The 14,013-nt window shown below is 38.0% G+C and overlaps 1 protein-coding gene across 1 annotated transcript in view; it reads right to left on the reverse strand.

Moving 5' to 3' along the window:
• Positions 1–14,013, reverse strand: part of zcchc24 (zinc finger, CCHC domain containing 24) — a 32,248-nt gene that overhangs the window by 16,664 nt on the left and 1,571 nt on the right. Inside the window, exon 2 of the mRNA XM_053501928.1 lies at positions 11,513–11,713. Coding sequence (XP_053357903.1) covers positions 11,513–11,713 — 201 coding nt within the window. The remainder of the gene's footprint in view (positions 1–11,512; positions 11,714–14,013) is intronic.

The raw sequence follows: 14,013 nt of genomic DNA on the forward strand, positions 1-14,013 counted from the left end.
TGATCCCTTAGGGGACAGGAATGTAACAGCGAATAAACACTTCCTTCGCAATAGATCTGAGAGAAATACACAATGACTGCTGTTTAGTCTCCTCTCAGACACTTTGTCTAACTCCTCTGCGTCAACGTCACCTCTTTCTGGTCTTACAGAAAGAGACGTCACTGAGCGGTTTGTGATTTGCTGTGGTTAGCGAACACAGCTGATCCATGGTAAGGAATTTTAAGTGCACATCCAAACTGCTATCATGTCAGTCAAGCCTAGAAGAGGATAAAGGCCTGTGAAAGGTCATGTGAACCTCTTTTGAACATCCAGTAAAGTTGCAAACAATCATAGCAATTTTGTAATCGACACTATCCTACAACACAAACAATGAAAGGTAACATGTCACATCGCGCAGGTAACTGACAGCATTATAAACAAATAAACACAGCACTTTTATTGTGCAAACAAAATATAAGATTAGCTTTGTTGGCTACATTATTTTACATTATTTGAGGAACCTATAAAGATATCCTTCATATAAACCCAAATCTCCACCAATGTCACACATTGGTATACACGTTTTTAATGTTTACATCACTACCTGCTCACTTAAGTTTGCCATAGTGCTGCACAATTGATTGCATAAAAATATAAATCACAACATGGACCTGTGCAATTATTTTATGTAATTATTTAAGGCTGCAATTTGTTATAGGTAATATACACATAGTAAGGAATGTACATAGCGCTTGCCAATTACTTAAATATTTGTCTATTATTCTTTTTAAATACTTGAGTTGATAAAAAAATATCTGCAAACATCCCTTTAATGAGATCATTTGTGCCATTATTTAGTGTTAACCTTAACAAATATGTGTGAATACAAATTGGTATTTGCTACTATTTAAATACTATTTTACTATTTAAATATCACAGTTTAAATTGAAATCACTGAAATTGTTCTTTTTTTTTTATTAAATTGTGCAGCCTTAGTTGCACAAAACAATAGATATGCTGTATGATGGTAATAACTGTAGAATCTTACTAGTGGTTTTAAAACCAGAAGCTCACCTTAAAATTGTGCCATGTGTAAAGCCATTGTTTTAAGTAAAAAAATTATCTATTGTTTTATGATTGTTTTTACTTAAACTATTACCTTGTGTAAAACACTAATGCCTGTATGCTGAAATGTGCATGTACATGTTGCTGCTCCTAAGATACACTGCATGCTTAATTCAGACTGTAGAATAATACTTTATGCCATTGTGTGCTGTTTTGATTGTTCCATTTGTCAAAACAAGTAAGAATTGATGCTACAGGGAAAGGGCCACAGGATGGTGGCTTGTTCCCAATTCCCTCCCCATATCTTTATTTCAGTTTGAGTAACGCTTAGACAGAAATTGCGGAGAGTCACACCAGACTTCATTCAATACTCGGTGCAGATTATCTCTCACACTTAGATCTCTGATTAGTCTAACCAATCAGGGTTTTTTAAAAACAAATTAAGTAGAATTATCCAAGCATTTTTATTGTAGTTTTGCTCCATCTGATTAAAATTTGAACAAAGGGTAGTCATTTTTTCTCAGCAGCCATATCAACAATAAACACTAGTGACCCAATTTCAGTGACAGCCATGCATGCTCATGCTATAAACTGCCTCCTCCATGTTTGCAAGATGATGTGTTCCGCTTTGGAACACGAGCTCTTCCTTCTTCATACCCTTCTTTTTCTTTCTAGTAAATTCTAGTCTGTTCTTTCTGTTTCTGAGAGTTACCAGTGATTTTAACCTTGAGGAAAACCAACTATAGGCCTATTTACATTCTTGAAAATGTGATTCACTTCGATAATAATGTGCCAATCTCCTCCAGAATAATCGTGACCTGAATACAGGATAAATGTTGTGAACATAGTTTCTCTTTTGTGAACCTCATCATTAGTTGTCTTATCTGGTCTTCATGGCCTTTTGTTGCCGTTCAGTTTGACAGTGCATTCCTTCTTTTAAGAACGTACCAAATTGTTGATCTGGTCACTTCTCTTACAATGAACTCCAGTACTTTAATCTGATTAATGTCATGAACTACTAAGGACAGACACCACACCTGGCCATGATACTGCTTCTCACTCAGTTCGCCAATTAAAGACTGTGTAAAGTCTGAAAATTAAACCATTAAAGCAATGGTTTTGTTGAACTCCCTGTTGAATTTAGGTTAAAAGTCTACTCTTCTATAATATCCTGATTGCTTCATTTCAAGTCCATTGAGGCAAAAATAATTTAAAAAAAAATTGTCAGAGTAATGAGAAGAGTGGTGCCGTGTAGTTTGACTCCCTTTACCCGCGCACAGATTTTAACATTTTTGTTAAGTATATTTATATACTTCTTTTCCAAGTCTAAATTTATTTTAACAATTCATATGGCAAATCTTAATGAAGTTCACAGAGTTCAGCATTAACAGTTTGCCTGTCATTCATCTCTAAATCTGGCATCTGTGTCACCCCTTAAATAAGCCATATCAGTGGTCTCGACCACTAATTAATACCTAAATATGAGCGGGCTTAAAGAGGTGTCGAAACTTAAGAACAGCGTGTGAGAGACTTATTTGTGAATAGGCGCATTGTGTTCTTCGGTTTCTAAGGAGAAGATTTTCTCTACGCCTGGTGCGTAGATAAATGTTTTCAGTGCATCAGGTTTCACTGGAAAAAAAAGATTGCGTTAGCATCAGCATTAGCTGGTATGGCCAAATGTCTTCGACAGATAAAAGTCGACTTTGCAATTTTAGTAGAAAAGACCGAACAGATTTTCTGAGACTACTTTCACACCTTAAACAATCGCTGCTCAAAAACATATGTGTGTAACAGCATATAACATGGAAAGTAAACTGTTTGATGGGGCCAAAGGAATATAACACCAGATTTCACCTTGACCACATGTGTTTATGTAGACCATGACATGACTCTCTTTAAAAACAGGTCACTTCTATAATCACCTCAGTACTGACATGGTCTATCAGCCATGACATGGTCTATCAGCTCAAAAAATCAGCATAAAAATTTGCAAGAAAAATCCATTTGTTTCCTGGAATTTCTAAAAGGTTGATTAATGACTATAATTTAGAAAAAGCTACTTTTCTTGATTCTGTAAGTTGTGGCATGTAGTAGGTCGGCTTGCCTGGTAGCTGCTAATTTGCTTTTGGAAGACTAAGCTCTGCATTAGTCACCTCCATGTTCACAATCCAGCTCCGACTCTGCTCGCCATAACAACTCGTACAGCTGCAAAATGGGGTTAAGTTACCCGGACGATGAATGACAAGAGCAGGTTGGGGGCCTTGCAATATAATGAAAAAGAAAAAAAAAAAAAACAGCAACACATACTCACATCAGATGCATGAACAATTGCAACTGTAACTTCATTGCGCAGTTGTTTTCTTAAATATGGCAACCAAGCAAGTTTTTAAAATAGCAAGCTGATGTTTAGTTTAACATTGACACTGTTGCTCAGTTTGTGTTCATTTTTCTGTGCTGTTTTTGAGATGGATTTTGTCTAGTTTTGTTGGTTGTGTGATACACAGCCATGAAGATGCACATCTCTTTGTGCAACAGAATGGAGCAGCAACCTAGATGCAGAGTGTCTTTTCAAGAGGAAAAAGCCTTCTGTTATATCTCCAGTGTCCCAGATAAGCCCTATCTGTTTACATTTCAGCCTCTGTTTCGCTGTCCGCTCTCAGATAGCCCAAGCAATGTGTCTCTTTCTCCTTCACATAATCTGTGCAACTCTCTTTCTCTCTCTCTCTATCTCTCTCTCTCTCTCTCAAACACACACACACACACACACACACACACACACACACACACACACACACACACACGATGGAGTTTAGGAACTTGAGTAACTGGATGTCTGCAAGACTGCGTTAGAATAGAAGGAAGAGCTCAGGTCAGACTGTAAAAACATTCCCATAGTACCCTTCCCCCACATTCTCTGCTCGCTCACTTCATTCCCACCCCCCTCCTCCAGCGCTTCCCTCAAGACCTCTTTCCAGCAGCTAGGAAGACCAGACACAGGACATTTTTGCCCATGACAAGGCCCTCTCTATATAGCACTAATGTTGATCTGAAAGATTTGGTACACTATGTACCATTTGTCTGCCTTGAGTATAGCTTAAGCTCAGTCGTAAGATTTTGTACATTTAGATGTTATATACATATCAAAAAAAACTTTTTTTACAACAGTGGCACTAATATCGTCTTTCATTTTGACATAAGCAAACACTAATACTGCATGAACACTTCAGTGCAAAGCAGTTAACAATATTAAAACGGTTGAAGACAGAAATTACACTGTGCACGTACGTGAAATTAAACATTTATCTCACATGTTCAGCAAAACTCATGGTAGACAACAGAAGCTGTCTTTTCTGTTCTCTTAGTCAGACTTAAAAGTGATCTGTATCCTTAGTCAGCAGCCCACAAGGGGGAGAACAATATGCACTGACTTCCTGACCCCCTTCGTCTAGAGATCTTAAGTCAAACAATGTGATCCTTAATTAACACTGGCCATTCTGGGCAACGCAAGGCTCTTCCCAACAGTTCCAATTGAGGCGTACACACAAAGCCTGCTGTGTTTGTCCCTCTGACACCACATACTGTGCCCAGGCTGCAAGTCTCCACGGCATGATCGCTGCCATTCAGGCCACAGCGATATTGCTTTTCAGCAAAGAGTGGGAATAATTGAACCCTTCTTATCTATGACTCAAATATGAGAAATGGCCTCTGATTATGTGCATAAAATTCAGTCTTTGACTGCACAGTAATGCTTTTTAATCACACAGGGTATGTTTCATTAAAGATGTAATACCCTTACTTTGCACATTAAACACATTCTAATCATTTTTTAAAGTGTGTTATTAAGAATCAACATGAAATCTAATTAAATAAATACTTGAATTTCCTAATTAAAAAAAAAACATTTACCTACAAGATCCAGATGTGCAAAACGCTCATGTTCGTTTCACTGGCAGGATACATCCTCTTAGACATTGTCAAACTTCTTATTGTTTGTTTTCTTTTATTAGCTTTGAAGCTTAAGAGACATGCCCTGACATGGTCCCCTTGTTAGAAGACAACTGAAGCCTTTAGAGAGGACCTGCTATAAAAATAAACATACATGGAAAATAATTACAGAGGATTTCATTTATAATTGCACTAAACCCTGCAGGATCTCAGAGGCAGAATGATGAGCTGAGAAAACAGACTCTCTCTCTCGCCATCCAAGAAAAGCAGACTTTCTGCAGGACCACCATACAACCGTTGTCTTGTTACTCTTAATAAAGGCATTTTTAAACAACTGAGAAAGCCAGCCTGACAAAACTTTTCAAGCCCTCATAAATCACAATTGCACACTCTTTGAAGATAAAAACATTCCCTAAAAGAGGAGAAAAGAAGCTTTGAGTAAATGCAGCATTAATTTTTAGTAATTTTACTTCAATCTTCACATACAGTATGTCACACAGTATAAGGATTGTTGTGGTGACAGTTAGCATCTCGTCTCTCTGTAAGAAATGAATGCCAAGGCAAAGGCTGGGTGCGTATCTCTATCTACGACAAAGGGAAGTGCTGTGGCTGTTGTATCAGCAAAACCCAGAGGAAGAGTTGTATTCCTGTACTGAACACAAACCATCTGGCAGGAAAGCCTCTTTTCATTTTCTTTCAACTTTGATTTCCGTTTAAAGGAACGGTTCTCAGCGTGTCCTCTTTGACATTGACACTCCATTCACTTCTGTCTGTTTCCAAATTCTGTCCCCCTCTCCTATTTGATGGTAAACATTATTTAATAAACTATACGCTTAGTTTAAACTACACGCATGCAGTTAAAGCTGACTATTCTATTGCACTCTGGCTAAAATATCTTAAGCATCAAACATGGGAAATATGGAACTATTTTGTCTATATACAGACAATTTGTAAATCCTAATTGTATGATCTGCAGGCTATTATTTTAATAATGATAAAATGGTAAACACTGCCTATCCCAAGGACTGACTGAAACATTTGTTTAGTTTCTGAATGTTAGTCCACACGTTTAATGATTTTATGATGCTGTGTTGCAGAATAAAGGCAGTTTATCAGGCCCACAGACAGACAGACTGCGAAAAACACATAGCAGCTGGCTTAGACATCAAGGAATGCAAACACATGATTTATGGCAAGAGTGCACTTAAATTCACAAGGCCAATAGTGGCTGTGCGGTTGTAATGCAAAACAGAGCCTTGTACATTTTTATAACAACACTGAATGATCACAGCTATTGTTTGTTGTGATTCAAGTGATCAGATCAAAGTCAGAGAACTTATGCAAAATAAGATAAGTTATGTTGATTGGAAATACTGAAAGTACAGTATAAATATAGTATGTCCGTTCAGAGTTATTGTTCTGAGGCACTCGTCAGGAAATTGCCTGTGCCCAGATTACAGGAACTAATTGTTTTCCAACTGTGGTAAAGGGTCATCTGTGATGTAACCTACTGCAAAGACAAATTGAAAAGAGATTGCATGGATATATGTAGATTTGGGGATTCGGTGCGGCATGGGTACTATAACTGGGCTTTGCTTATTACATCTGTGTTTATGCAATTATCTCAGCGAGAGCCTTGAGAGAAGGTGGCTGCCTCCTCAAAGATCTCTGATTGCCTCTTACATCAGAGTGTTTTGCTTTCACAGATGTGTCTAGTGTTAATGGAAGTTTTGAACAAACAATGGCTTTCATCTCAAAGAAAAATACACCACCACAGGACTGATATTTGTCATTTCAATATGTTGCAAAACACAAATATTCTCAAAAACAGCAATAACACACCATCAAGGCTTTATCACCTGGACCAAGTGCAGGCAAATGGGTAGGACACGACATGACAACGTTTTTAAACCATTTGCTTAAGCCTGAGTGAGCCTGCAACATGGAGCGGGGGTCGCGGACACACAGGATTAAATTTTTCACTGTTGCTGGAAAGGAGCGAGATCTCCAAAGCCATATGTTACAAAATGCCACAGCGTGTTAAATCTGCCACAGTTGATCAGCAGACCTGTGAGAACCACTGCATTGAGAGGAAGTGAGCCAACGCAACATGAGGGAAACATTTGGGATCAAACCTGAGTCGGCTGATTTGACTCAACAATTTGCTGCCAGGAACAGCAGGGTGGTGTTGTAAGAAGCACTGCTGCCTCACAGCTCCATAGTCACACGTTCAGTCCTGAGCTTGGGTCACTATTTTTACAGAGGTTTACATTTTCTACCTGTGTCCTTGTGGGTTACATACAGTTTGGTCCTCACCTCTTAAAAACAAGTTGAATTGGCTAGGCTGAATCGCCCCTAGGTCTGGATGTGTGTGTATGTTGCATTTTTATAGCCTGGCATCCTATTCTATTCGATTAATTGCATTACTCAGAATAATTAAGTGGGTACTGGAGATGAATAAATAAATAGGTTGTTTAAGAGAAAAATAAGTGGTATTTCTTTCTCAAGAAAAAAAAGCATATACTGTAAAAGATCTTAATGAACAGGAAGAGTGGAAAAGAGAGAAATTTCAGCGAATACAACACTTAATTAAATTACCAGCAAACAAGATCCAGTAACAGACCTTTCAGTGATCATATGGGCTTGGTTAATTGACCGGCAGTTTACTCACAGTGTGCATGAACACAGGTACACAACTGACATAATATTAAACACTTCTTTCTCATGGATTCCTTTCAGCAACCTGACACGCAAATCCGGATATTATTCCACATCCATGCTTAATATTATATTAAAAACCTCCACTTACACGGCCCTGCCACTGATATATTCTGTTAATGATATGACTTGAACCAAGAACCGTCTTTGGTACTTCAATTATCCCAAAAATTCTTTAACATGATCGGGAGATGGCAATAAAGGAACATAATGTTTAATGAAGTTAAACCAGATGTGTTAAAGTAAATCTGAAAGTCTGAAATCTTTGAAATGCAATGTGATGATTCTTTCATGTTAATAAAAAACACATGGATGCCACTGATTTCATACAGAGCTTCCTTTATTCCATTGAGATAATGTATCTTTTGTTGAAACTGTGATCATGGCAATGGAATGTGTATATTTAACCATGTTTCCAATGCAATTTTCCTTTCTGAATTCTTCATTTGCAATTTGCTGCTTTTGAGTAGGTGTTTCGGTAACAAGTTGCCACTGACAATCATGAACCTGTTGAGATTGTTACATTTATCAGCTTTTAATGATAACTACACAACACTTCTTACATTAAGAGGCAGATTTGTAAAATTTTGTGCCATCATAACCTAGGCATTAATGTAAAGGTTTTTGTCGCTTCACTGTTTTTCCATCTAATAACACAAAATTAGAACCTAAAATAATCTAATGATCCACTCATTCTGATAAGACTAATCCACTAATGACAACTTAATGATTTCATGCAATCCTTATGTTTAAGATTATTATAATATATATAATATTCAAGTTCCAAACTTGAAAGAGAACTAAAAGAAACCTCCATTTAAGAGCCAATCGAAACTGCCAATCAGTTTCTGTCAAGTTCTTTTTAGCATTACATGGCCTCAGCTGCTGGAATGCCAATGAGCTTTTTCTTCTACACTCCTCTGAATTTCTGTGATCACTTACTGTATATGATTTCAAAGCCACACATTGTTTCCAAATGGCAAGAATGCACACAATGATTCTGGGCACAGAGTAAAAAAATAATAATAATAAAATATATTTATTTATATATTATGCGATGCTGTTTTGAAGTAAACTTATACGTCTTGCAACCTGTTTCATTGTATGCTGGTTTTGAAGATTCACTATAAACAATTTAAATGCAATCACTTTTCAAAAGTTAACAAACAAACAAAAGTTAATGCTTAAACATATTGTGCAAGACAAAAGGCATAATACATTCCTGTTTCAACACACTGTATTCCTAACAACAGCCACACTGATATTAATGCTATTAGCTATAAGAATACCTGCCATAAATGACTAGCGGTCTCACAATGTGACAGACATGGACACTGGCATGAGGGATGCACTGCAGAGTTCGTGCCTCGCGAGCCTGGCTTACATGCCAAGCAGTCACAGTTCTGCAACCTGCGTTCCATCGCAACACATTTTCCATGAGGAAATCCCTCTGCACGCCAGCATGCACTCAAACTGTTTGGCAAGTGGCAAAACCTCTAAAATGATAACTAGACAGCTCAGGTCTAGATCCAAAAGGATGCTGATAGTAAATGAAAAAACATAAGCTGTCCTGTTTCATAACTAACTTCCACTTGCACTGGTTACTAGCTGCCAACACAGAGGTTTTCACTCTAACTAGCGTTTTAACTAGCGTTTCCAATGGACTGGCCTTCCACTGCTTCCTGTGGTTCAGTTCCCAGCATGGTTGACAAGTGGGATGTCACATGCCAGGCGACTTTAACCCAGCACACATGCTTCCTGCCCCCGTGCAAAATTTTCTCCTCAGCCATGACTTTCACTCATTCCTATCCAATCTGTGCCTTAACACACACCTCCGCTCTCTGTGTCCTGGAAAGAAGGCAGTGTTTCATCCAAGAGCTGGGTAGTGAGCAGGGATGCGGAGTGTGCGCCAAAAGAAGGCTGGAGAATGTGATTCTCAGACCTGGCCTTAGATCACAGAGTTTGCTGTGACCTGTGAAGTCATATCCTCCTGTTTGTGTTGGCAGGGGGCCGGTAGTCCTCTGGGCACTGACGAACTCAGTGAGGACCAGCTTATCCTGGAAATTATTTTCAGTCAGAGTTTACCAAGAAACCTAAGATCTGCTCATATGCTGCTCATTTTTGTTAAGGGCGGACACACACACACTAAAAAACAACATTAGTTTTAAATGTATATAATTTCCTCGTGATCTTTACAGTTTAGTATCAGTAAACTATGTAAGTGCTAATTCAGTGGTGGGGATTTTTCTGTGCATAGTTATGAGAAATGGTAAGTAAATCATATATAGTGAAGACTCAAGAGGGAGCTAAACTGCTTGAATTTAAAGTGTGTAGGTGTGGACGCTGCTTGGGGACCGCTCTTTCTTCTGTTTCTATTGGCATACAGCTGAGAGGCTGAAATTTAAAACAGGTCAGATCTAGCTTATGATTTACACTACGCCCCAGCTCCAGAGCCACAACACACACAAACACACACAAAACACAGAATCTCTCAGGAGGCTCAAAGTCAAAGGAAGTGCACACACAGTCACTGTTTGGACTTCCTGCACTGCAGAGATTCAATCACTCATTTGAATGAAATCCTATTTTTTATTTATTATTCACCTTTTAACAGACAAATGCAAAAATTATTGTTATGCTAAATATTGTGATTGCACCCAAATCATTACAACTACAACTACAACTCAATCTCTTTTGGGATTAGAGATGACTAAACACAGTAGTTATATTAACAGATTTTAAGGCCTATAAACATTATTAGAAGTTGCTTGTTTGTCGCAACATGCAATACTAAACATGTCAGCGTTCCTGTCACAAAATTCACCTAAGGGACTGGTGACAAAGTAGAGGTATTTTATCGCGACGCAGGTCTTTGAACAGTCTGCAGGGAACCCTCATCATCTTTCATAAAGGGCGGCTTGCCATTTTAATCCCACATCTGGTGTGCATTACCATTCCATGCAGCTCTGACTCAAGTCTGGATCTTACTGAGCACCTCACCCTCTCTTTGCGTCCAAAACTCATAAAAACTTCCAGAGTGATGCTGCTTACTGACAAGATCGTTGCACACAAATTAAATTCATGTTAAAGACCACTGCAGAAGAGAGATGCTGTAAATAATTCAATGATTTACAAATGCTCTGCAGTTTACTGTATGATTCACACAACCAGAGAAATCTAAGTAGGTACTGCAAAAGCTTAGTTATGGGAAATCTGATATGCTGCCTTGTGCTGTAAAACAGTGGCCTGCCTGGATCATCTTATCGAACAAGACTGACAAGTAAAACAGAATATCACAAGTTCTCACTCTGTGTCTTTAAATAATGCAGTAATGCATGATTCAGATCAGATTCTGTGTAGACAGACTGGAGACTGATGCTTTGCTTAAGATATTAGTCTCCTTTGTTTATTAAACATCACTTGCTTATAAAAAGACTATGTAGGTGATTTTTAAGAATAGAGGAGTGGGTGTTGAAAAAAAAGAGCTACTTGTGTGAGCGTTAAGTAAAACAAAAAAAACAGAAGAAAAAGAAACATTTGCTAATTATTTAAAGACCACTGGAGTTGCGTACAATACGGTATGGGCTCATTAAATGAACTGGACACACATGACTAAAAGGATTGAGAGTTGCCAGTTTCACAAAGTAGGTTACTGCATCGTCTTTTGCACAACAATATGATATCCTGCTGTTAAATTCATAACAACTCCATCAACTCACTTTGCATTAAAAAAAAGTCAGCAGTATCTTTTGTTAAAGCCTTCATATGAAATTCAACACATGATACTGGGATTAATGGAAATTACCTGAGGGCAATCCTTGATGTAATGGCCCTTATTAAAGCAGAGGTGGCACAGGTAGTTAGGTGGAGGTCTTTTGCTGGGCTTGCGTGGCTCAGAGGTCAGGGAGAGGTCGGAGAAGTGGTCCGTTAGAGAGTTTAGCCCATCTACGATGTTGTTCAGAGAGCCATACGGAGAAACGCTTTTATATAAGCCGTTATTCAAGGCCTGCACATGAACAGAAAACAAAAGAAGCACTTTTAAAATCCATTTACTAAATGAAAAAAAAAAAAGCCAGACATGAAACATGAAGTAAAACTTTTTTTTTAGGAAATATCGTAATTTACACCAAGTTGTTTTCGACCTTCATTTTAAGCCTGCCTGATGGTATTAATCATATTAGTCACATTATGCCAACAGCCTCATAAAACAGGAGTGGAAAACGATATAAACAATTGCATAATGGCTAAATAACCAGAAACCTATAAATATTGGTTTGGTGTACTTAAATTTGCCTAACAACATTGGGGTGGGGTGGGGTGGTAATGGGGTGTACCCAAATTTGCTCAACAACATTACTGCTGCAAGTTACATGCACACAACTAACTTTGCAAGTCAGAGTGATTATTTAGAATAAAATGAAACACCTCACAACTTTTCAAACACTCTGTTTTGCTTAATAATCAGTACGGTTGTGATCACTGCTTTAGCCTAAGGTGCATTAGAAGCACAGCGAGTGCAGGAATGTCACACACACAAATGTCAAAAGGTCTGGGGTGAATAAACTGCGGGAGGAATATCTATTTCTTAAAAAGAGTTTCACCTTGGATTGATATGTTACAGTTGATGTCTTACATATTGCAGAAAACAAATCCTTGGCAAGCGGGCAAAACCGAGTGGCGTGCGGTTTCACGATGCTAACCAGCTCTCGTCTTTTTGCCTGATTCTGTTCATAGGCTAGATAACGTCAGAATACATCAAACGCAATTTATTAAAGCTTTCCCCATGGCTCAACATCTGCCTGTCATTTCCCATCCTGACCGCTGAAACCCATCTTATTGTTTTTCGTGACAGTTGTCTGATCTAGTAATAAGACACACAATAAGCACAAATTTATTCAGACATGTGTAATCTACACTTACATAAGTGGCTTCTATTAAGCTGAGAAAAATAAGTAGATGTTCCCATCATCACATAGAACTGTGTGTGTGCATGTGCTTTCCATTACTGAAGAAAAGCAGTACTGTATTAACTATTGAAGTTTCCAAAACAAATACTCTTTACGCATAAATTTGAGTTTGTGCAACCCAACGTCGAATAAAAAAGGAGAGCATAACAAAAACATTCCTTAATGCAACCATTATGAAAAATAAAATGTGTATAAAGTATCAAATGATTGCAGTAATAAAAGCAGATGATTTAAGATGGTTCGTGATGAACTTAAGTACTGAGGTAGCCTGGAGTGAGAGCAGATGGACATCACACACTTCGTCTTATGGTGGAGTTGTCGTTTCCCTGTTCTCTCACTCAGTAGGAGAGCATCTCAGGGGGTTATTCCTGCCGTGTTATACCTTACTGCTACTTCTTACACACACACACACACACACACACACACACACACACACACACACACACACAGACAGATGCTTACACTTAAAGCATGCATACAGCATGTACACTCACATACTGTATGCAAACATATGTACATAACCAGGCACACATGAGCACACACACTCAAACACACACAGCTGTTGTTGTTATGAGGTTTCTGATTAGGTGAAAGCTTTCTCTAGAGTAGAGGTGATGCTCTGCACACTTCACTGCTTTTACAGAGCTCACAAACAGCACTAAACCTTGCTGACTGTCATCTGGGGCACACTTCTCTAGTAAAGGCCACTATTACCCCTCCCCAACAAAAAACAACATGAAAACTGACCTGGACACAAAGTCTATAACACCATAAATCCATCTCATCCCTTTATGATTAAATAAAAAAATGTTTAATTTAATTGTTTTTTTAATGTGGTACCTGGTATATGTAAAACAGAATACACTCAGGAAGAGGAAATGGCTAATTTAAAGTAACTGAAACTGCCGTACATGTGACATTCACTGCAAAGTTCTCCCTGTGCATGGCAACAAAATGCCACATTGCAGATGAAAAAAAAAAAGATTTCTAACTATTATGTAAATCTATTCATAAGGAAAACTTTATAACTTTAATATAAAGCATCTTATTAAGCTCCTGGAAAAAAAATTCTCTTAACAAATATGCTTTACAGCCATCATCTCAAAAGCATCTCTACAATCCGGTGTTTATTCTTGAAACTTGGTCTTTCCCTATGTAGTGCCAACAGTAATAATGTACTGCACTCATCTTCTGAGGCCCTGGTCTACACATTATGCCAGCAGTTGTTTGTCATTAAACAATCCACTGTAAAACCAGATTCAGATGCTATTTAATTTAACTGGCCAACTTTTTTTTTTTTTTATTGTGTGTTAGTGGATTGCATTTGAAATAATGAGGT

The sequence above is a fragment of the Clarias gariepinus genome, chromosome 8 (genome assembly GCF_024256425.1).
Source record: "Clarias gariepinus isolate MV-2021 ecotype Netherlands chromosome 8, CGAR_prim_01v2, whole genome shotgun sequence".
NCBI lineage: Eukaryota > Metazoa > Chordata > Actinopteri > Siluriformes > Clariidae > Clarias > Clarias gariepinus.